The 25,878-nt window shown below is 38.6% G+C and overlaps 1 protein-coding gene across 4 annotated transcripts in view; it reads left to right on the top strand.

Moving 5' to 3' along the window:
• LOC137256365 (5'-AMP-activated protein kinase subunit gamma-1-like) overlaps positions 1–25,878 on the top strand; it is a 372,719-nt gene that overhangs the window by 53,219 nt on the left and 293,622 nt on the right. The window contains exon 1 of one of the 4 annotated variants that reach the window (XM_067794187.1): positions 1,586–2,359. The exons of the other annotated variants lie outside the window; for them this stretch is intronic. Within the exon in view, the coding sequence (XP_067650288.1) occupies positions 2,204–2,359 (156 nt within the window). The 5' untranslated portion in view covers positions 1,586–2,203. Of the gene's footprint in view, positions 1–1,585; positions 2,360–25,878 lie in introns of those variants that run through there. 4 annotated transcript variants of the gene reach the window in all.

Genomic DNA, 25,878 nt, shown 5'->3' with positions numbered 1-25,878 from the left:
TGAGCAGCATAAGTGAGGTCAAGGGATGGGTTGGTAGATAGCTTAGTGAATGGTGGTTAGGGCTGTGTAGTGGGTGGTTTACTAGATAGGGCAGGGATTGAGGGGAGGGTAGTAGGTCATATCTTTAAAGAATAAATATAAAAAAAAGGAGTCCAGCTTTAATCTTGAATGTTTCAGCAAGTCTAGATTGAGCACTAAAATCATGGATTGTTCTGGCCTTATGTTTTGTTTTTGTTTATGTTTTATATTTATGTTTTTGGTGATATAAAATTAATTAATTAAATTTAATCAAATTAAATAATAACAGTTCTGATTTAATTATTGCATTTTTAAAAGAATCTAATTTGTTAAATGAATTGTACATAGGTAAATAATTTGTTTTGAAGTATATTATTGACTTCGACTAAGACTGGCTTTATCCTCAATGGGGGTTAACCTACTGTAAAATTATTGTGCCCTCTTAGAGGCTATGTATTTCCTAAAACTTTTAAGAGAATTTAAACTTTCCAGACTTTTTTTAAACATAGTATTATTGTTGTTTTCATTTTAGCTAACATTTCTAGTGTAGATCCAACTGGGGACCATGCAGGTAGCAAAAGTACTGAAAGTCTCCATGGTCCCTAGTACGGTAATCTACCTTCAGTTGTAAGCAATCTCAAGCCAGGTTTTATATTGCACTGTCCAACTAGTGCTATTAGTTTTAACTTACCATGCTAGTTTTAAATTCTAACTGAGGTATTCTAGTTGTCAGTTCTTTTCCTAATATGCATATATTCTTTTTCTATGCCAAGCATGTTCTTGTCATGATATGGCTGCAATATTGCCAATGTGATGTTGAATACTGACTTACTCACTATTGAGTTAAATAATCTTATTTTGGTGAGTGAAAGGCGGCAGACACAGAGAAGTGTGTTTTGTAGAAAGGGAAGGGCAGTTTTAAAGCAACTTTTGTAGGAACAGGTAGGGGTGTGGATGAACTTGTTAAATGGTCATTGTTTCTCCCTGTCTGAGATCAGAGTTGTTCTTTTGTACAGATACAATAGGTGGTGTCTTTGATTCTTTGTTACCATACTGAGTGTGATTTTTCCTGTTGCCAATTACACAACTAGGCTGATACTGTTAGACAGTGTGATAGAAACCCAACTGAATTGAACCTTTGTCATAGATTATAGGAAGCTTCATTGCACTCTGTTTTCAAAGGGCATTGCACATGTTGCATCAGTGATTTCAGTCATGAGAGCTGTTAGATCATATTTCTTGTCAGTCATTGGACGTTTGCATGTGCTATTGTTTACCTATTGCGTGTGCTTAAGCCTGATCTTCACCAGGGGTGACAATTGTCGTACATGAGTAAATCTGCATGACCTCACAGGTTGGGTGATCACGTACAGCACGTGTTGAGCCAGTCTTTAAACAGCTGAAGCAGGCAAAAGGCTGGTAGAGAGTGCTGATGGTGTGTTCTGGCTTGTCTGACAGGTTGGCGTAGTAGTTACATTCAGTGAACAGATAGCGGGCTCGTTACAGCAGTAGAGGCGACAACGCTGTGCCTCTCTTGTGCATGTAGTGTAGGGATGCTAGTACAGTGTAGTGGTAGTGTAGGTCTGTCACAATCAGGGCTGGTTTCAGTCTGGCTGCAGTTTGCTAGCATTGTCAAGGGCTGTCTTGTCACAAGTCATTCAACGAACAGCTGTCTTGGCCAAACTGAATGAAGATCGTCAATGGAGTTCCATTAGACTTGAGATGAGCGAGGTGTGATCAGCTAGTGTATCAGCATGTGAGTATTGGTCAATGTCTGCTTGTACCCAAACACAGATAGCTCCTGATCTGGACTGATAGAACACGCTTGGATTACCTTCTTAGTGTAACGTGCTGTTGTGGACTTCATTACGCTGTGGCTTGGGCCGACATCTATGGAATACAATTCAGTGAATCAACTTCAGCTTAATCAACATCTGTAGTATATCTGAAGTCTCATGGGTTACCTTAGCAGAGGGTGAGATCACTAAATATACAAACTTACACATTCCTGGGAGGAAATTACAAAAAGCGCCAAGTTACTCATGTGATTTGCAGTTGCAGGAGTGTATAGACTAGGAATATACAAGGAATATTTTCTGGGATTACGTGGCTGGATTGCCTGTGAGTGCCTAGTAATTGTGTCAGCTGACCACCATTTGTGCCTGGATATACGTGGATATATACCATGGATTCCAAGAAGCCCCATGAACATCCCGTGGAGGCGTTGGCGGCACGGCTACGCCCCACAAACCTCCTCACGAACAACATCACATCACCCCCTGTCTTCCAGTTCCTTGTCACCGACCACAGCACCGATGAACCAGTGCTACAGGATGATATGGTACCTGATTTTATTACTTTTATGACTTAGAAATTTAACATTAATATCAAAGGGTCCTCATAGTCCTCATGTATAAAATGGAATCTGTATTTCATAGGCCATTGGACTACAATCACTCTGAAATAAACATATATGAGAGAAAATGTTTCCTTAATTGTAATAAAGTAATATAATGAAACTGAGCACAGAGACTTCATTTTCAGAAGTTTAGGTAGTCTAGACTTGCCATATATTCTAGATTTGGGTTTTCTTGGATATATTTGTTTCAAGATCTGTATGACGTACTCATACAGAGATATTCCATGTCCTCAGGACAAGCTGTCCACGTCAGACATGTCACTGTCACATCTTTAAGAGAAATTTACATTTTACATAGATGAATCTGGGTTCCCTTGTATTTTGAATAATGTTGTGGTGTACATACCGGCCATGTTCAGCAGATATATCCATCAGTGTTTGTGCATTTTTTATTTTCATAATTGACATTTAAACCAGATATGAATGTCTTGTGAAGGATGAAATTCAAGTGCTTGGACTTGTGCTGGTAAAGAATAATAACATTTACATACTTAGTGTTGTGAATAGGAATCAGGAAGGTCACAAAAGAAATCTTTTACCAAAGTTATGTAATAAATAATATATATTTAGGTATGTGTTTATTATTAGAACACTACTTTCTCAAGTTTGGATCTATTGGAAGGATCATACTAAATAAACAGAAATCTAAAAATGTCATTCATTTATTGAAAGTCCTTCCTCCTAGTAAGCAATGTCTGCACACCATTTAAAAATAATTTTAAGTCCCAATCAAAGATCACACAAATTCTAGTTTTTCTTAAGAAATATTCAGACCAGTTTCAAACTTAATGAACGTTGTTGTTTATTTGTTCAAAATGATGAAATATTTCATCCTCTTTCTGATGAACAGAATTGACATTTTTTCTAGTAGGTCAATTATCTTTCCTGTCTGCCACTCAGACAAACAACATTATGGATCATGAATATTTCATGGGATATTATTTTATCATGAATACAGACCACTTAATTTTATAAAATAATCCTCAAAATTATTCAGCATCCTAAACTTGTGTTGTTCAGTATGTATATAGTATCAGGGATAGTATCAGTTTAGTATTCTATCAACTATTCATTTTTATGATTTATTAATTTATTCTAGCAGGAAACAAATCTGTCATCTTCTTACTATGATCTTCAGGTTCTATGACATTTAGGTGTTTACCCAAGGCATCACATTTTCCAGCTGTAGAATTGATATCCTTTAATATCCAGATGGATTTTGAGATGGTCCCTGGTGCCACATGTCATGTAAAGCGAGCCAAGCCAAGCATGTAGTGTTTCTGTGTCTGGTGCTGATAAGTGTACTATACTACATGGTTGATATATTTCACAGCATGGTATTGCCATCTGGTCATGTATATTGCATACTCTTTGATTCTTGTTAAAGCATATTCATGTGAGTGATGAAATAAGTTCCTCTTGGTCTGTACAGTATTTCTCTGTCTTTCATTCTTTCTTACACTTTTACACTGTTTTTTTTCCCTCTTTTCTTCTCCACCTCCATTTCTTCCTGTAACTTTCCCTTCTCTTTTTTTCTGAGATTTACTTCCCTTTGTTTCTTTACCTTTCTCTCCCATCTTTCCATACTCCTAATTCTGTCCCAACATACCTTACCAATCTCCTCTTTATCTCTCATATATTATACCTTTACTTCCACCTCTGCCTCCATCTCTGACCCACTATACTCTTTCTCTATCTCTCGTATCTCTTCTTCATCCTCTTTTTGTCCCAAACAGATCTCCCTTCTTCCTCCTCTCTTTATACACAATACCTCTTCTTCTGCTCCTCCATATTTCTTTATTCTCCCTTCCATCCCCTCTTTACCACACCACTTCTGCCCCTCATCCCACTATATCTCTTTTTCTTCCCTTTGCCCCAACACATCTCTTTTTCCTCTATACCATACCAGCACATCTTCCCTCTACATCCCAAATACCACACCTCTTCTTCATCCCTCCTTCCTCCCAAATACCATGCCTCTTCTTACCCCATACCACACCTCTTCTTCCCCCATACCACACCTCTTCTTCCTCAATACCACACCTCTTCTTCTTCCCCAATACCTCGTTTCTTCTTCTTTTCCTTCTCCTCCCCCCTTCAGACTCTTCTTTATCCCCCTTTTTCTACATCAGGCCTTTTTTTTTTCTTCTCCCCTGACACAGCAAAACATATTATACTATGCCTCCTCCTGGCCCACTCTTCCTCCACTATACCTCTTCCTCCCCGCTGTCTCGTTCATCCCATCTCTTCCTTCATCCTTCTCCGCTCTCTCTTTGCAGAGAACTGTTTAAAATGACACAATGTAATGTCAGTGTGCTCTGAGAGAAAGCTTTGACAGTATGAAGTCTCCTTTATCAGTAATTGTGTCTGTAATCATAACAGCCACTACTAGCCTAATGGCCTCTGATCAAGTCAGCATGTTTGGATCAGTGTTTGGATAGACCATTCATGCAGCCTTCTGGTGCACTGGTTGCCACTAGAAGTCTACGAGGTAAACCCACTTGACAGGGGTACACCATGACACAGCCTCTATCCTGCTCCATACGTCCAGCCCAGTGGCTGTCCTCATGTCTAATTGGACATGTGGACAAGCCCTGCAACTAGCAATATACTTAAATATAGATACTTACGACAAAGCAGTTACTCAAGCAAATACAAAAGGAAATGATTTTTCGGGCAACTGTTTCCTTAGGAAAAAAATATTTTCAAATTGCCCTACATGAAAAAAAGAAGTACCATATTTCCTCTAATAAGCAGCCCGGCAAAGAGTTCCAGACCGGATGCATATTAGAGGCCCAGGGCTATTGTGTGTACTGAGTCTAATTATCATAATTGTCATGAACTGCTTTGCTCCAGTGTTTACTAGAGACTCGGATGCTTGTAAGAGGAAATACGGTACTCTGTTATTCATGAAATAATGAAATAATGTTCTTGACAACTCAAGCTGCATTGAACAATTGCTGCTTGGTTGTGTTGGTTGCAATTCTCGATACTAAAAAGAACAAGTGTTTTTCCTGTATCGCTTCTTTCAAACAGAAGCTACATTCTTTACCTTGAGAAATTGTGCAAATTTTGAAAACTGCCTGCAGGTATGTTTGATAATGTGGTTAGTAGTTACACCCAACTGTCGATAACATTAATACGAAGAATTTTTGTAGCCATATAACTCTTCCTGTTCTTCACACCAGTTTCAAAATGCCTCTCAAAGTTGTCCTGTTTGGAGTTCACGCCAACACAGCTGGATATATTCGTTGTCACAACCATTTGGTTTACATTGCTGCTTGTACAAAGGTCCAAATGATGTAAAGTTAAAGGATGACTGGTGAGATAATCTAGTCCTGGTGTCCAAGTGTTATTCGGGCACAAAGAAAGTAGTTTCAGTTTATGACTTATAAGTAGTGAATGTGGTAAATCTTGAAATAATGTGTCTCCACATTGTTAAAATTGCTGGCCCCAGTACTGATACTACTCATACACAGTGTGGAATCAATTGTTGCTTGTTTTTACATTTAAGTTGGTGTTTACACTATCCAAAGGGGACAGTGGGGTAGCCTAGTGGTTGAAGTATTCGCTCGTCACACCAACCACCTTAGTTCAATTCCCCACATGGGTACAATTGTGTGAAGCCCATTTCAGATGTCCCCCGCCTTGATATTGCAGGAATATTTGCTAAAAGTGGCATAAAACTGAAGTCACTCAGTTACTATCCAAAGTAATGCAGTCATGTGAACATTCAGGTTAATTATAATTACAAAGTTTGATTAATGTGAGAAAAAGTGCTTTCATTTGGCCCTACAGTAAAACAACTCCCAACTCAAAAAAAAAACACCCTGCAACCTAAACAATATAACAGGAAGTGGTAGAAACCTTTTGTTGTTCTAAGTGCAGGGGTCGGTAGGGCAGCACAGTGGTTAAAGCTTTCACTTGTCACACCGAAGACCCAGGTTCGATTTTCCATATGGTTACAATGAAGTCCATTTCTGGTGTCCCCTACTGTGGTGCTGCTGGAATAGTGCCAAAACCCAACTCAATCACTGAACCTGCACAGTGATGAAATTCCTGTTAACACACTTTTTGGTCTGCACCATTTAGTTGATCTCAAATGGACACCACACGCAAATTGCTGTCTTTTTCTAATTCTGAAGAGTAAAAACCCAGAAGTGATTAATATTTTCATACCTTAGAAAAAGAATTAATGGAAAACCTGAGGGATTCTGCCTGTACCGTCATTAAATGATAAATATTTGGTTTCAAGAAATAATTGAAAGAAAGAAGTAATGATATTAACGAGCTGTGCTGTGGCAATAGGACAAGGTGAGATAATCTCATTGAATGCAGGCTCTTATTCAAGGTGATGGCTAAGTGTGTCTTGTTTGTCTGTTGTATTGCTCCGTCTGTGTCATGGCTGAAACGCAGGAGACTTTGTTTGCACAGACCACAAAGCAAAATTGTGTTCAGTGGCTGACTGACCCATTCTCTGTATTATGTTTGACCGTATGAAAAGACCTTATGTACCTTCTCCCTGGAAGTTCGAGGACAGATTGTCTTGTCCTGTGAGCTGTAAGGGATAAAGGTGCAGATTATTACTTATGTAAGGCATACATAGACTCACTCACTCACTCACAATCATCTTAAAAAAAGAATGAAAGGTAACTGCCAGTGTGTTAATTCTCAATGTACATACAATGTTACGACTTTAGGTCATTTATATTTTTTTCATTTTGTCTTTCGCCTAGTTCTTGTGTTTTGATTGAGTTATATTTCTGCTGGTGAGGTATTCTTTGCTTGGTCATCTATAGTACTCATAAACGAGAAAAGCAGTTTGTCTTCATTGGAGTCAAGAAGACATAAAATTACGAGGATATTGAACGCACGACTCTAGATCAGTTCTGAAACATTGTACTTGGGTCCATTTTGTTTCTGCCACTGAGAAGTATATAGGATTCAGTGTAGGAACTGTCTGTAGAACTTCACCTCACTCACTCACTCACTCACTCAGAGGAGGCCATTCTGCATTGTACCCACTACCCAGTGATGTTACCCCAGTCTTTTACTCTGTCGTGTTTATTTATCCTGGTTTATTTATTGTGTTAGAACATTTATCATGAAAATGTTATGATTTAATAATTAGTCCCATTTTGAATTGATTTGAATTTTATGTATTTTTTATTCATTTTATATTTCTGGACTGAGACATTAAGCTAATAGCTTCAGAGGTTTGAATTCTTCAGGAAACTATTTTCCATAACATGTAAATTTCCTTGCTCATAATTATCACAAAATGTGGCTTAATGTTTAATAATGCTAATTTGGTATTCGAAACTACAGCAATAAAGAAAGTAGGCTTGTTATAACCTATTGTGTAGACTGCCTGTGTGAGTAGGTAATATATCAGTAGTAATTGTGTACAGGTGAATAGCCTATTTCACACACAAGCGGCTATTGTTGTTGAATTAGCCGGAGAAGGGAGTTATCAAGAGGGGTTTTCAGTACAGACAATAAGCATTTAATGGTGCTGTAACCATGCAGAACTGTAACAGGATTCTTGAACAGTTTCAGTTATTTTCGTGTATTTCTCTTTCTTGTTGATTGGACTCCAGTCCATGGAACATGTTTGTTTCTTTGTCATCCACCTGTTACTGAATGTAGATCTGTGATCTGGGTTAGAACTGATCTTTAGCTTCCCATACTCATCATAAGAGGCGACTAATGACGCATGTCATCCTACGCCAGATGGGTAGATTGATCCCTGAATTGTTGATCCCTGAATTGTTGATCCCTGAATTGTATGGTTCAGACAGCCATATAGCTGGATTATTGCTGAGTGCGGCATAAAACTAAACTCACCCTGTGTCCGAAAAGTATAAAACCAAACTAACTTAGTGCAAGAGCTTTTCAGGTAGCATGATGTTCTGAATTTTCCATGGCTGTTCATTTTCAGATCAATCAGTTTTTGTTTCTTTAAATATGTTTTTCAGACTCTAAGCAAGTCTAGTATCAGATAGATGAATTTTTCATGGGTTGACTGAAAGCGAACTCTTGTCACAAGTTGAAGACTTGATTCACCGAGCCTCCCATTATATTACCTTGTATACTGGTTTTACTGCAATCAGTCGCCTGACACTTAGAGACAAATTTATGAAAAGCAGACGAGGTAAATTTGAAGTCTGAAGTGGTAAGTATCTAACAGATTGATAGATGGATATATGGACACAGCAAACCTATCAGTTGGTTATAAATGTTTGTGGGTGGTGGGGTAGCCTATTGGTTGAAGTGTTCACCTGTCATGGTTAAGATTTGGGTTTGATTCCCAACAAGGGTATAATGGGTGGAGAACATTTTTGGTGTCCACAGCTATGGTATGGCTATATTATTAGTAAATGTGGTGTAAAACTAAACTCATTCACATTTGTCACTGGTTATTCATTCAAAATTGGGGAGGTGGGGGGAGCCTTGTGGTTAAAGTGTTTGTTCATCATGCCAAAGATCTGAGTTTCATTCCCCAACTGGGTACAATGTGTGAAGGCCATTTCTGGTGTTCCTGCTGTTATATTGATGGAATATTGCCCAAAGTAGCGTAAATCCATACTCATTCACTCACTCACTCACTCACTCACTCACTCACTCACTCAAACATGCTGAAATGTCAAGCAACTGCCATACCTCTGTATGTCGAGGAGAAACAGAAAAGCCATATGGTTAAAAGGTTGATAGACCCAGGCTTGATTCTCCACATGTTCCCAGTGTGGGGTGATTGATAGACTAATGCTTATTCTCTGAATATATTGTTTTGATTGCAATAAACAAACCCATTTAAATTGAAAAGACCTGAACTATGTAGATTTGCTTTATTTAAAGCCTTATCACTGCAGGGAGGGCAGGGAAAATAATATGGTTCTGCCACTGTGAGAAAGACTAGCTTATTGAGTACAACCAAATGCCTAGCTGTGATCCAGAAGACTTGCAACATGAGTTACATCATTTGTAGATGATTGGCGGATGTGAGTCTCAACCACATGGTGAAACTTTGCTTACAAATCTCGTTATTTCATGAATAAACCTGTGAAGTATAACACATAACGTGTGGTGCCTATTTCTAATGTCCGTCTGCTGTGGTATTGCAGAGTGCAGTGTTCTCGGATTCCTGGTTTTAATCCGTCCCAAGGAATGTGTGATCGTAAGAAGCAGCTTAATGGATTAGGAGGTCTGACTTAGCGACTTGGATGATCAGTCATGACAGACCTTCAATGCTTGGATTGTTGGTTATATCAGTCATGGGTTTGTCTGCTCTTGACTCTGTATTGACCGAACTGGGTATTAAGACCTACAAAAGGGTATTGGGGTCGCTTAGTAGTTAAAACATTCAAGGTCTCTATACCTCCATGGACAAATTATGTGGAGCTCATTTCTTGGGGCCATGCTATGATGAAATGTTTCTAGAAGCAACATAAAAACGCCCTCCCTCACTCTGGTTGGGGAAATAAGCCATTGCTGTTTCAACATGCAAAATTTGAACTTGCCCAAGCTCATAAAATTTAATTTCAGACTTCATGTCCATCTTAATTATGGTAATATTAGCAAGTGTAACCTTTTCCCATTTAGTTTTAATATTCCTAAATTTTGTGTCAACACAGAACCAAGTTTAAAAATCAATTTGATGTCTTGATATCCAATAACATCCCTAAAGATGGTATAAACCCCAAACTGGCAGTGTCCAGATGACATAATTAAGGAGGTGCTGGACATGCGAAATCACACTACCAGAATTGGAACAACTACCATCACGAATTTGGACTAATTGGTCTGTGTGAAAATCAGCTCGAGATTATGTTAATTAATCCTGTCTGAAATTGAAATGGGACTAAATCCCTAAAGATGATACTATTGTGTGGCAAAGATGGCAAAGCACTTGTGTCACATCCTCACAGTTTTGCTTGAAGCAACAGCTGGAGAATTGTGAGCTCTGCTTCATCTTCCACAGAGGTTAATGGTGCGACACGGACAATTTATTGACAATCTCAGCACTTTAGTAGGCCTTTATTCACACTGTAGGGCAAATGTGTCATATCAGATATACCAGCTGGAAATAAATTGAGATTCGCATGGAGATTTAAGAGTATTCCGATGGGCAGTTACTTTGTATGTGAAGGATCGTTGTTTCATTTTTGCAGACATTTTAGAATATACTGAATGACCTTTTTCATTTGTTTTGTTGGATTAATTGACTTAGTTCATCAGAAGATTACAGGTTGTGTTTTGTGGCCATGGAGTAGTTAGTATGTTGTACAACTGCCAGAGTATGAAAAATACTATGGGAATGCATGTTGTAGGACTGCCAGAGAATGAAAAATACTATGGGAATGCATGTTGTAGGACTGCCAGAGAATGAAAAATACTATGGGAATGCATGTTGTAGGACTGCTAGAGAATGAAAAATACTATGGGAATGCATGTTGTACAACTGCCAGAGTATGAAAAATACTATGGGAATGCATGTTGTAGGACTGCCAGAGAATGAAAAATACTATGGGAATGCATGTTGTAGGACTGCCAGAGAATGAAAAATACTATGGGAATGCATGTTGTAGGACTGCCAGAGAATGAAAAATACTATGGGAATGCATGTTGTAGGACTGCCAGAGAATGAAAAATACTATGGGAATGCATGTTGTAGGACTGCTAGAGAATGAAAAATACTATGGGAATGCATGTTGTAGGACTGCTAGAGAATGAAAAATACTATGGGAATGCATGTTGTAGGACTGCTAGAGAATGAAAAATACTATGGGAATGCATGTTGTACGACTGCCAGAGTATGAAAAATACTATGGGAATGCATGTTGTAGGACTGCCAGAGAATGAAAAATACTATGGGAATGCATGTTGTAGGACTGCTAGAGAATGAAAAATACTATGGGAATGCTGGTTGATTTGATGATTGATGCCACAGCAGTATTCCAGCCGATACCAGTAGGTAATTGAGACTGGACCAAACGATCTAGTGATTAGCATCATGATCTATGCAAATGGGATACGATGACATGTGTTTAACAAGTTAGGGAGCCTGACCACCCGTTAGTTGTCTCTACGACAAGCATGAGTTACTGAAGGCCAATTCAATCCATATATTTTCATGGACATATGAATGTGTACATATATATATATTTCTGTTTAACTGAAATAACTTCTGCCTGAAGATACATGCAGGAGAAGATCCATGTTGTGTTATAATTTCGTAAACTACTTCTTATATATCTACAACTGTACGCTTGGTATTCTTATCACTTTCTTTATATATATATATATATACACTTCCATTTGTGACTTTGGTGAATGCAATGTTACTGTGATTGCTTTGCTTGCGTAAGAGATTTTAAAAAAAAAAATAATGTCAACATTATTGAATGATATTTTCTGTAAAATTAATAAACTTGATTGCTACTTAAGTCCAGATATGCAAAGAACATGTTTTAATACTAGCCAGTCTCAGAACACGATTTACCTGTGTATTTCAATATGAATTGTTGACACTATTTCTGATGTCCGATCACATGAAGATAATGAAGGTTGGTGCTTCGACATAATGAAGGTTGGTGGTTCAGCTTATGTACATACCCTTTTGAAACTGATTTTAAGGGTCAATTTAGGACCTGCCTGTCTGTGAGATTGGCTACCTACCCCAAATTGAAGTGGCCATAAAATTTTAGTTTTTTTTATTCTGTACCATGCCAATTGAAACAGATAAATTAACAACTGTATTACACCTATTCTCAGTTTTGGTGATATTTTTGTGAAGCTGAAGACTTAAGCAATTTGATCAACCCAACCTTACTCTTGTTTTTGTCATCTTATTCTTTCAGTGAGTTTTGAAAAGTCATGAATTAGCAATTTTCGCTAAAATTTTATTTTTGGTGAACAAAATACAACTTTTACAAATGTTTTCAAATTACATATCTATGATGAAAGAAGGGCCAACCTATGCCATTTAATTTGCAATCAGTTCTGTTGAAATATATGAAATATTTCAGAAATTATCACACATATAGTGAAAATGTGTGTTTGTTGAAAATTTCCTGTGTTGCTATGGTAACATCTTTGTTACCACGGGTCTTACCTATTTCATGCGACCACAACCTTACTTTTCCTAAAGGATAGATATGTAACATGATAAAATACAGGTCGTGACTTGTTATACCTCTGGTTGGGGTTCATATCTCTGACGAGTCAGAAACCACTAGTCTATTATCAAAGATCATACATGGCATACAACTGTTCAAATAATTTGCATCACAATCAAGTCTTTTTACTGTTATTAACTGGTGTTTTTTTAAATATGTAAAGAAGTCTGGTGAAATGGTTAACTGTATTTTATGTCTGGAACAGGCTAAAGATCCAGCCAGTCAACATGTCATCAGTGAAGCATCTAGTCTGTACAGATCTTGCCAAAAATGAATATTGACATATGAAATTCAAAGAAGAATGGCAATGGCTTATTACAAGTCATTGCATGGCATTTGTAAATTAAGAATCCTTTCTCTGACAACTAATTTAGTTTCAAGGCGCCAATAGCGGTAATTTGATCATAGTTGCTGTTACAAAAAGTTTAGTTATGATGACTTTATGAACAGTTCGCACAAGAGTTTGACAAAGTTGTAATAAAAATAAGATAATCCATATAGATTATCTGTCTTTTTGCTCGATGTAGTAGTCTTGATTTCAAAATTGAAACAATAAGTCAACCTTAAGAATACAAATGGCAAAGAAAATATATACAGATAATGATTGCTGTAATCACTTCTTTTATATGATATTGCCATTGTCTATTTTGATTGTGGTGTTTTCTTTTGGTTTGTTAAATTGGTTAATTTTCAGCTCGAAAATCAACATGGCAAATTTCCAGAAGAAATGGTCTAAGGAGTTGAAATTATATCCTTAGCCTGGCTATACTTTCTCTTAAAAGTGTAGCTGTGAAGGTCCAGGTTAGAAAATTGGCCTTCAATAACCCATGCTCTCACTGACTAGGTTGACACATGTTGTAAGTTCTCAATTACTCTGGTCGATGCTCATGCTGTTGATCATTGGATTGTCTGGTCCAAATTATTTACAGACCACCATCATATAGCTGGAATATTGCTGAGTGTGTTATAAAACTAAACTCACTCAGTTCTGTTAGTGTACTATGTACTACGTACTGTATTTGTTATGCTTGACTGTATTGTCTGAAGTGCCAACATTGTTGTCAATCTGACCACATTCACATACGTGTATATGCTCCACTGAAATGAATAAAAATATTTGAAAAAAAGTTTAACTCAATTTTTGTGCCAACATTGATATTTTTTTTTGCACCACATGCACCTAAAAAATAACAATATGTATACGTGTAAGGGTATTATGCACTATCTACTGTACTTGTTATGGTAGTCTATATCGGCTGTTATGCGGACATTATTACACCCCCACTACTATGTAACGTCCGTCCGTCCATCCTTCCATCTCGAACATTTGTGAGACATATCTCTTAAAGTTTACATGCAACGTTCACCAAACTTTGCGAATATTAATCATTACTCATATTTATGCCTTTTGCTATTTTGAAGTTTTTCAGTATTTTGTTTTATGCTGTTTCCATGGAAACACAACTTAGTGCCAAATGTTGTTTGATGGTTTTGTCTGCAGCATATCTCTTAAAATATATATGCTAGGTTCACCAAACTTCTCACACATGTTAATCATCATCCATTGATGTGCCTTTTGCTATTTAAAATTTTTCTCAGAATTTTGTGGTTTCAACATGACTTGGTGCATAATGTGTTTGATGGTTACCTGGCCACAGCATACTTATTACTCAAGGTGATCATGGCCCACAGATACGCCATGTACTATTTATTTGCAAAAATGTGATTATTCAAAGTGTGATGTTAACTTTTCACTTTTCACGATCTTTCTTCGTGTCATATGTACCAATATGTGGTGTATTCTCTGTATCTACATTAGTTATTTCCTTGATGTTATCAACATGTGATTTATTTTCTGTATCTACATGGGTTGTTTGTTTTATGTCATAAGTGCAAATATAGTTCTGATTGCTTCTAAATAGTCAATTTCTTCATTTCATATAAACCATATAATAAAGGTGTCCATGGGAAAACTATTATATAGCATGTGCATAGTTAGGTGGAGTAAAGGTGAAAATTTTGAGAGCTGTTGATCCTTGTCACATATATTAATATCAGTCATTTCCATGTCTAAAAGTCAGGGATTGTGAGCTGTGCTCACTTGTATGCATGTTCCATAAACCACATTCATATACTTTTGTATATGCTACACTGAAATAAAAATCAAATATTTAAAAAAATCCTTAACTTAATTGTTAATTTTCAACCTATATTTGTTGATTTCATACCAAATTCTTGCCCCTACAGTTTTCAGGGTAAAATTGACAATCCACATGAACAGTGCAGTGTATTATAGCACTGCAAATGAGTAGAGTACAGAGCTGCTTGTCTGCCTCCATCAGTGTAGTCTGCATCAGCATATGCCCTGATACATGTCAGTTGTTGGCATTGATATGGCTAGGGGGACTATCTACCTCAGTGCACACTTTACACAGCTGTCAATTTAACCATTAGATCTCGGCTGCTTCATCTGGCCAACCACAGCAGTGTCCACTTGGGTGTTGTGGGATATGAAGATGTGAGATGTTTGGATGGTGTGGGATATGAGGGGATGAGATGTTTGGGTGTTGTGGGATATGAGGGGATGAGATGTTTGGGTGTTGTGGGATATGAGGGGATGAGATGTTTGGGTGTTGTGGGATATGAAGATGTGAGATGTTTGGATGGTGTGGGATATGAAGGGATGAGATGTTTGGGTGGTGTGGGATATGAGGGGATGAGATGTTTGGGTGTTCTGGGATATGAGGGGATGAGGTATTTGGGTGGTGTGGGATATGAGGGGATGAGATGTTTGGGTGGTGTGGGATATGAGGGGGTGAGATATTGGGTTGGTGGGGGATTTTGGTGAGTGGATATTTGGGTGAGTTGTGATATATGAGGGTATAGATATTTGGATGTTGTGGGGTATGAGGGGGTGGATATGTGGGTGTTGTGGGATATGAGGGTATAGATATTTGTGGTGGGATATGAGGGGGGGTGGATTTTTGCATGTTGTGGGATATGAGGGTATAGATATTTGGGTGTTGTGAGATATGAAGGGGTGGATATTTGGGTGTTGTGGGATATGAAGAGGTGGATATTTTGGTTTTGTGATTATTTGGGTTTTGGGATTATGAGGGATTGTATATGGTGTTGTGTATAAAGGGATTGATATTCTAGTGTTTGGGAATATGAGAGAATGTATATTAAGAACTGCTGAAATGTTTATGCCTCAGCCAAATTCAGATAATCACCAGACAATTCTACTGTTGACATATCGCTTCAGATTAACTCCCACTAAATTGTTCTAACATTACTTTAAGACCTGATAAATAAAACATGAACACAGAAGGCTTGGTATAAGCTTTTAAATCTTGGTGTTCTTGAAAAAAGGCCTTAGGATCCTGTATCTGGGCATGATATCCATAGTACATTAAGCAGGCTGTACCGAGTTGGACAGTTACATTACGTCTGTCAGCTGTAGGCCTTCGTTGTTATACTGGATCCTCTCTTTGATAAAGATACATGTGTTTTCTCATGTATACAGGTTTAAAGGTCGGCATTTTCATGGCCGGTAGTTATATAATTCTTACACTATTCAGAGTGAGTGAAGTTAGTTTTACACTGATTTTAGAAATGTTCTGTCATTTCATGTCAGGGGACGCCAGAAATGGGCTTCACACATTGTTCCCATTGAGGGAACTGAACCCTGGGTTTTCAGCGTGATAATCAAACTCTTGAATGACTAGACTACCCTACTGCTTTCCTGATCAAAGACTATTAATAAGCATCTAATCATCATAATTCTACATGAATCATACCTACAGTATCTTGGTGTCTTGGTTAGAACCGGTTCCAAGTAAACTGAACTGGTCTCAAGTGGTAACAGACTTTATGGTATGGATTGGGAATAATGTCCATCACTGGATTGTTTGGCCCAGATTTGTTTCATTTTGCTGCCATATAACTGGAATGTTGCTGATTGTTGGAATTTCTGTAGTTTTATCATGCACAAAACAGTTCTTGGAAATTAGCATGGAATGCTTTTCATTATCCCCCATCATGATGGATGGATGAGACGTCAACTTGGAAGAGAGTTGAAGTCTCTTCCATCCATCCTTCTGTCCTTCTCATCATCCACCTGTAATAATTTTGTTTCATGAGCTCAACTCAATATCTTTTAACAACGCTTGACTGATATATGATACAGGGGTACTTTTCACGAAGCAACCTTGACAAAGGTTAACCTTAACTCCCATTCTTTAACATTGCACTAAGGTTACCTAAGACCTAGGTAACCTTAGTGCAGTGTTAAAGAATGGGAGTTTAAGTTAACCTCAGTTAAGGTTGCTTTGTGAAAGGAGCCCCTGGTGTTGAAGGAGTGCCTTTTTCTATTGGCACTTTTTTGGCATTTATATTTTTTATGATTTCTGTGGAAATGTTTTGAACTTGTCTTAAAAAAAGTCAAGTTGGACATTAGGTAAGTTTGAGATAATTTGTTCTTTCGAGGAGTTGACATGTGTGCCTAAGAGACTGTTTAAGGTATCAGGTCACTTCAAATGATGTAGCTAAGCTTAATAGTGAGAACATATATTCATGTATATGATCCCTGACACATGAAAACATTCAACCCATTTTGTCAGTTAAGGAATAATTGTTAATTCAATAACTATACAAATACTGAATGCAATAGCTGAATTTTCTGTACCTTTTTGTGGACAATTAGATGATTCTTTCTCAGTACTGTTTGATGGATTGTATGGAAGGAATATCCAAATGTCATTTATGTGTTCAGTGTACAACAAGATAGCTGTACTGGCTCAGGGGTCTATTTGATGCCACCAGAGACTGGCTATATTATCCTCACAATGGATTCATAATCTAAAAGTCGGTTACCAGACGGGGCAGAAAATCAATATCTTAGTTCATAGTCTTTTTATTTGATAACATCACCAAACGCTTGTCTTTCATGTATTTCTAAATGTTTCAGCTTTGAAATATTTTTTTTATTTATGTTTTTCCTCAAATGATTTAAAGGAGATGTCAGAAGCAAGATAAGGATGTCACGGATAATTTGAACATCTTAAGATATGAAATGTCTGAAGTATTTTATGGACAGTGGAAGCATATAAAGACATAGCAGAAGCATTTAATGGACATTTTGGAAGCATTGTATGGACATGTGGGAAGCATGTTAAGGACGTGTCGGAAGCTTGTTATGGACATGAAGGAAGCATGGTGTGGACATGATGGAGGCATGATGTGGACATTTTGGAAGCATTGTATGGATGTGACGGAAGCATGGTATGGACATGTGGGAAGCATGTTAAGGACGTGTCGGAAGCTTGTTATGGACATAAAGGAAGCATGGTGTGGACATGATGGAGGCATGATGTGGACATTTTGGAAGCATTGTATGGATGTGACGGAAGCATTGTATGGACATGTGGGAAGCATGTTAAGGACGTGTCGGAAGCTTGTTATGGACATGAAGGAAGCATGGTGTGGACATGACGGAGGCATGATGCGGACATGACGGAAGCATGGTACGGACATGTTGGAAGCATGGTACGGACATGTTGGAAGCATGGTACGGACATGTTGGAAGCGTGATATGGATATTTTGGAAGCAATGGACCTGTTTGAAGCATGATATGGACATGCTTGAAGCAAGACGGAAACATGGTATGGACATATTTGAAGCATTGTATGGACATGTGAAGGTCCGTTGTGGAATAGGCCTTCAGCAACCCATGCTTGCCATAAAAGGCGACTATGCTTGCCGTAAGAGGCAACTAATAGGATTGGGTTGTCAGGCTCGCTGACTTGGTTGACACATGTCATTCAGGTTCCCATGTGCGCTGATTGATGCTCATGCTGTTGATCACTGGATTGCCTGATCCAGACTCGATTACTTAGAGACTGCTGCCATATAGCTGGAATATTGCTGATTGTGGCGTAAAACTAAATTCACTTACTTACATGTTGGAAGCAGGATATGAACATGTTGGAAGCATCATATATCTTTCACAGGAATATAGTATGAGCTGTGATAAATATATGAGTACTGGCCACTCCAGGAGAGATAGGTACAGCTTGTGTGCTGAGTACATACAATACGATGAGCAGCTGTGTGTTGGTTGATGTTCACTGTGAGTGATCAAGGATCCGGCTTGCCATCTGCTGTCTGACCACACAGAACCTGCATACTTAATCTGGGAGGCTCCCGTTAAACGACTGTCATCAACCTTTTACAGAAAAGTTGGATGTGTTATAACCTTGAAACAATTAGCAGGTCATCTCAAATTGATTCCGATTGATTGAGAAATGCTGTAGCTGGGATCTGATTGCCATTGTTAAATCTTTGCTAGACAATGGACTGTAATTCCTGAATTATCCATGATTGTAAACCAAAAGTCACTGCGTTCTGTAATCTGATTGGTTGTTGTGTCATCAACAGTGGTGATGTCATTCAAATCATATTGTGACGTAAAGTTAGAATGACGTCTCAGATGAGCAGCTCGATATGCTACCAAGGGAACCAGCTGAAACGGCCAGCTGATGACACTTCACTGCTGTACCCGTTAGCTGATGACACTTCACTGCTGTACCCGTTAGCTGATGACACTTCACTGCTGTACCCGTCAGCTGATGACACTTCACTGCTGTACCCGTCAGCTGATGACACTTCACTGCTGTACCCGTCAGCTGATGACACTTCACTGCTGTACCCGTCAGCTGATGACACTTCACTGCTGTACCCGTACTAGATGTAAACCAAGTGCAGACAGTGAAAGCCTTTTTTGTTTACTTTTTTGTTTACAATGTTGGTTCCAAATGTATTCCCGTTCTTCAAATACTCAATAACACCTGGAAATTGGCCAATAGCTGATGTTTATCTCCTGATTCATAAAACTATACATGAGGTGACTATAACAGGTTGTCAGATTTGTTCATTTGCTTGTGATTGGATGGACATCCTTACATTGATGCTTTGGATCTCTGTTCATATTATCAATTAAAGACTTATTTACTTATTGTTTACATTTTGCTGTCCTTAGATGGAATATTGTCAGTTGAGCATAGGTGTTGAAGGTTAGTGATCACCTTCCAGCCCTTGGTAGTGTTTGATTCCCATGTTGACACATTGCTCGTCTTGTTCCATTGCTGTCAGACTTCAAACAAACCAACATGTAGTATCTGGATTTCGTACTTGACAATATTTGCATTACGACTCTTGTAACCCTGTATTAAGGTATGCGATCACTTAGGTCTAAAATGACTCTGTACAAGACTACCCTGGTTTACGAGGAGAACTGAAATCAAAGAGACCTGAGACATTTCTTTGATATATATAATGTTGCTTATGATCAATAGATAGTGCTTTCTATTAAAGTACTAACAAAAGGAAGCAAGTGTTTTGATTTCTTTGTCAAGCAAGCATGCAATGTCCTCCGCCAATCATTTGTGGAGATGTCTGGAAAGCCGGCTGCGACAGAGACAACGGATACTGATACCAGAGACGTCATGGTAGGGGCTTCATTTAATTGTATCTGTAGAATAGACCTGTGTTTCTGACAAACAATTGTTCTGTCGAGACCACAGGGTCCGGGGTTATTGTGGTCTGTGAACAATGAGTTATGACAATTTCTGTACTCACAGACTTACAGTGATCTTACAAGTTTTGCCAGACAGATTATATCTGTACCTGATGAGTTGGTACAGATGACCGGAAAAGGGAGGTAACTGTGAATGAAACTTGCTGGCAAGGATAAATAATTTGAAGTGCATGGAGATGCAAAATGTTGTTTTTAGGGCATACCACTAGTGAGTGGGTTTAGTTTTCTGTTGCTTTTAGCAATATTCCAGGAATATCAGGGACATCAGAAAAGTGCTACACACATTATACCCACGTTGGGAGTTGAACCGGAGTCTCTTGCATGATGAGTGAGTGCTTTAACCACAAGGCTACCCCACAGCCCTAGGATATACTACTATAATGCACAGGAAGTTCAACTCTTAATGTGGAACGCAAATCAATTTAAGTTATCCTTGTCAAAGTGAGATTCAAAGCCCATTGGCAGCTTTAATGCATTTGAGCCTTAACCTTGTGACTTTGATACATTAAGGCGTTAACATCTGAAAAGGAAATGCATCATTGGCAAAGTGATGAATTTGCGTGTGTGAGAGCAATGGATGCTAAGTGCAAGATTTCAATGACTGTTCTGCCCTCAAATTTGTAATGTATGTTTGTGAATAATAATATGCTAATATGATACCAAAATAATAAGCCCAAGAACGTACATTTTCTCATCATAAATTAATAACATTTATTCTTGCATCATAAATTATTAACATTTATTCTTGTTGGCATCATAAATTATTAACATTTATTCTTGTTGGCACCTTTTTTCACAGTCGTGTCCATCTCTCTAATTTTGTATGGAAAGTGGGTAGCCTTGTGGTTAAAGTGTTGGCTTGTGTCGCCAAAACCCAGGGTTTGATTCCCCACATGGGTACAATGTGTCAAACATTTTTGGTGCCCCCCCAATGTGAAGTTGCTGGAATGTTGCTAAAAGTGGGATAGTAACACCAAACTCACTCACTTTAGCTGATGTTGTTATATATTTATTGCTGACATTATCTGTCAGGAAGCTTAAAAAAAGATCTTGAAAAGACAGGAACTGTTGCTTGCAGTTGACCTTATGATGGAATCATGCTGTCCTGATCGACCATCTGCCAGGATGAGGGAGACCCATCACCCATTAGCAATCATTAGTTTGACAAGACTTCCTTGCCTGGCATCTCCAAGCAGTATCTCTGTAATTGTGCAATGTGACGCCATCGATGCTGTCAGTCTAACATCCCACCTAGGCCTTTGCTTGAGGTGCAGGCGGACAGGTTGGGTGAAGCCCTGGGTAGTTTGCTAGGGATGTATGCTGTTGGTGACGACGGAAATACACGTGGATGTCATCACAGTATGTTTTCTACATTACTCACTGTCACACGTAAAGGTTCTTGTTGATGTGGGATGTGGTCCCTAAGTCAGCACCCTTGTGTCACAGTATCCTTTACAAGGGATTTGTCAGTGATGTCTTTTAAAAAAACATGGATTTGTGAAATGAATACGACTAGTCTGGGATGTGAATAATCTTGGTTTCTTACATTACAGATAAAATAATAAAATAATAATCTTTGCCTCTTGCTGCAAGGAAATAATAATAAAGTAATCTTCCACATCTGGAGCTGAAGGTGATAATTATCTTTTTATGGTTTGGGTATGAATTTCGCTTGACAAGTTACAAGACGTTCACCCTATTTACCCTATGCTGAAAATGAAGGTCTCGTGGTTATACTGTGTCATCATGCCCGAACACTGAAGATCTGGGTTTGATTTCCAACACCTGTACAATGTGTCAAGCCCATTTCTGGTGTCCCATGACAATGTTATTTTTGTAAAATGTCTTAAAAGAGCTAGTGCTTAAAACTCAATTCTCACCATGATGCTGTCAATGTTGTTCATGCAATCAAACACTAGTTTTCCTACCCCTGTTATGATTTACATATTGTAGTTTCAATTTGCTGACAATATTTTCACCAACAATGAAACGAGCACGCAGCCTTATGCATTCAGACACCAGACCTGGGAAATATATAGGTCAGAGTTCATGAAGAAGATGTGCTCAACAAACGCTGCATCAGTCATTTCAGTCATTTCGATAGGTCTCGCTCTGTCCACATCCCCCACGAGGTGATCAATCACTGACTCTACAGGGGTGTCACACTCACTCAAGATATCGGCAACTTGCGTCTAACCCTGACCACCTCATGACATGGATCTGGGCATCTTGCAAATGTCTGAGAGAAAATTGTTTGGCTAAATGAAATAAAAATCTGCACTTATTCTTTAATTTGAGGACTGAGGGTTGAAGGAGGCTTAAACTAATACAGTGTTTTATGTATCTGAAGTTTTTATATAAGTCTCTTTTAACCAAATAACTTTTGAAGTGAAAACCAATCTTTAGAACCTGAGCATGAGTATGTCTGGAGTCGTTTCATGTGGGTATTATTTTACAGAAAGAATTGGGTGGAAGTAAAAATAATGTGGTCCAGTCACTGCGAGTCGGACAAGGGCGGTCTAAACTCTTCCAAGACTATAAGGAAATTATGACAACCGGCATGTTGTACCCAATACACTCTTTAAGACATTAATTTGGTCAATTCCCCAGGCCAAAATGTAATGAACAACGAAAGAAATGCAATTTTCAAAAAAAAAAGATATCTCATGATAGTACAGTAAGCGTCAGTGTTTATGTTTGCTATTCAAGAACTTGACAAGTGTCAGAGTTGTGTTTCTTTGCTGTTCAGTATGTTTTGTACAGCCTCTTTGAAGACGGATTGTTTTTCTTTTGTACAGACATAGATCAAGGGTACGAGGTACTTTGATAAGAAGTGGACTGATACATACACTCTGAATGTATGTTACGTGTACGGTTACTCAGTCAGAAAACAACCATTGAACTATGACAAATTACAGATATCTTTCCAGGGGAATGATTGGTTTAATCCAGAGCCTTTGGCAAGAATCTTAACAAAGTTACATTTATATACAAGCATTCTTTACAAGAGACAAGTTTGGGATGTATGGATACTGCCTAAGTAGAGACAATGATTGTGATAGGTATTGACAGGTCTGTAACAGGTTGATGTTTTACTTAGTTCAATAGTGGCTCCAGTTTCAGTTTCCAGGAATGCTACCAGTCTCTGTATTTTCAAGGATTTGGATCAAAGTTTTTGACCTGAGACCTCATACCCTGAACTGAAGAGCTGGTCGAGAGAAATAACACCAGCAGTTATGTGTCAGATCTCTTCCAGTTGAGACCAATGTCTAACCTCATGGAATAAACCATGAGGCAACTCCACTAAACCATTCAACCTCTCACTCAACTACTCAACAACTCTACCACCCGATCACTTACTCGGCTACTCAACCACTCAACCTCTCACTCAACAACTCTACCACCCTGTCATTTATTGGGCTACTTAACCACTCAACCTCTCACTCAACAACGCTACCACCCTATCACTTACTCAGCTACTCAGCCTCTCACTCAACAACTCTACCACCCTAACACTTACTCAGCTACTCACTCACTCACTCAAGAACTCTACCACCCTATATCACTTACTCGGCTACTTAACCAATCAACTCTCACTCAACAACTCAACTGTTTAATTCTTGGGTGGTTGTTTGGAATTGACACAAAAACTGAAGCACCTATTTTACGTGATGTAACACCCGCAGGTGTCCGTTCAGTCCTAATTACCATCATTACAGGGGACGGAAACCATTAGATATGTGCAGTACTTCCCACCAATCACATCCCATCCTTGTATCCATACATCAGATCAATACAGACCAATCAGCAGTCAGCCGCAATGTTTTCACCCTGCATCTTTTGTCTGATGTGAGCACTTGCCAACTGAGATGAATGTCAGGCAGAGTAATGGCAAAGCTTACAACCAACTGAACCTGCATATCCATAAGGTTCTTTCAGGAAATGGTCCACAGACTAATTAAAAAATAATGTTACAGTAGTCTTTCTGTGTCTGTGTCAGTGATAAATCTGGACCGAGTCAATATTTTGTGAAGCAAGATCAGTGGGATTGTTTCGAAATTGTTTCTGAGGGAACTATAAAACATTGCATCGTTAGTCAAGGGTACTTTCTGAAACACAAGACTTTGCCATTACCAAACTGTAAAGATGAGACCAAACGGTGAAGATGAGATGCAGTGTGGATCTGCATGCTTGACTGAGATACGACCTTGAATGTTTTACTAGTGCAGGTTGAGCACATGGAGGATGATGTCAGAACTTGAGATGGTGTACAAACAGGTTAATGTATTGGACAGATATGTAGGTGCTTCGGTCTGTTCTGGAACAGCCTGACATGGACAGCATCATCCTCATGAAGCCACTAACAGGTGGAGTCAGTGGCCCAGTTACTTGCATCACCATAATTTATTATGCAGAGTTGCATCCCCTGGCCTTGGGTGAAAGTCCAGATCTGGCCTTATTATGCTTCCAGGTTTGTCCTGGCGAAGAGTAGACAAGTGGTTAAAGTGTTCACTCGTCATGCTGAAGACCCAGGTTATATTCCCATCACGGGTGCAGTTTGTGAAACCCATTTTTGGTGTCCCCACTGTGATATTGTTGGAATATTGATAAAAGTGACATAAAACTAAACTCACTCCCTCACTCACTCTAGGTTGCAGTACTGTACCTGTGCTCTTTTGATTTTATTCGAGGTGGAAGTCAATGACCTGCACATCATTTGCCTTTCCTTCCCCACTCAGTCTTGAAGTTTCTTTGAACATAATCAGTTTCTGTTTGGAAGACATTGTACCAATATGATTGACTGTGTAATCAAAACTGTGAAATTTTTGTTCAGACTGTTCTACCGTTCTTTTGATTGATAATGCATTAATATACTACCCATGAAGACTGAGATTAGAATTCATCTTCCACACCTCATGCTTGTTGTAAAATGCATCTAACATTATTGGGTGGTCAGACGCACAGACTTGGTTTATATATTTCATTAAATCCGCAGAAGATGGTCTGTAGAGCTGGAATATTGCTGAGTATGGAGTTGAACCACACACAAACAAATTCAATATAAAATCAAGATTTTTTATTTTACCTTTAAGTATAACCAGGTTCTTAACACTCCAAAAATTTATTGATGAGCTAGTGATTGATGATAGTACACAGGCATACTCTCTGGCTTGTAAACAGTTGTTACTTTCAGAACTGACATTGTTAAATTGGGTAGGAAAAAAAATGGACATCTTTAATCAAACCTAGTTTGTTGCATGACAAGCTGATTAGTCTTCCTGTCTGATAGGGTGGCCTAGTGGTTAAGGCGTTCGCTTGTCATGCTGAAGTACCAGGTTCAATTCTGCACAAGGGTACAATGTGTGAAACCCGTTTCTAGTGTCTCCCACTTGATAATGCTGGAATATTGACTAAAAAGCAGTGTGTGGAACACAGCGGTGGCAAAGGCCAGGGTTTGAATCCCAGTGGAAACACCAAAAGTTTGTAACCAAGGTCTTAGTGTGTTGTGTCCTTGGGCAAGGTGCTTCATCCAGATTGCACTCAATCCACCCAGCTGTTTAAAATGGGCACCTGAGAAGCGAATGTAAGGAGCAAAACGGTTGCGCTTTGCAGCAACTTTGAAAGTACAATTCTGTTAAGGCAATAATGTAACACCAGAGAACAA

This window comes from Haliotis asinina, chromosome 11 (genome assembly GCF_037392515.1).
Source record: "Haliotis asinina isolate JCU_RB_2024 chromosome 11, JCU_Hal_asi_v2, whole genome shotgun sequence".
NCBI lineage: Eukaryota > Metazoa > Mollusca > Gastropoda > Lepetellida > Haliotidae > Haliotis > Haliotis asinina.
Note: the sequence above shows the minus strand (reverse complement) of the source record. Positions and strands in the feature narration are given on the sequence as shown.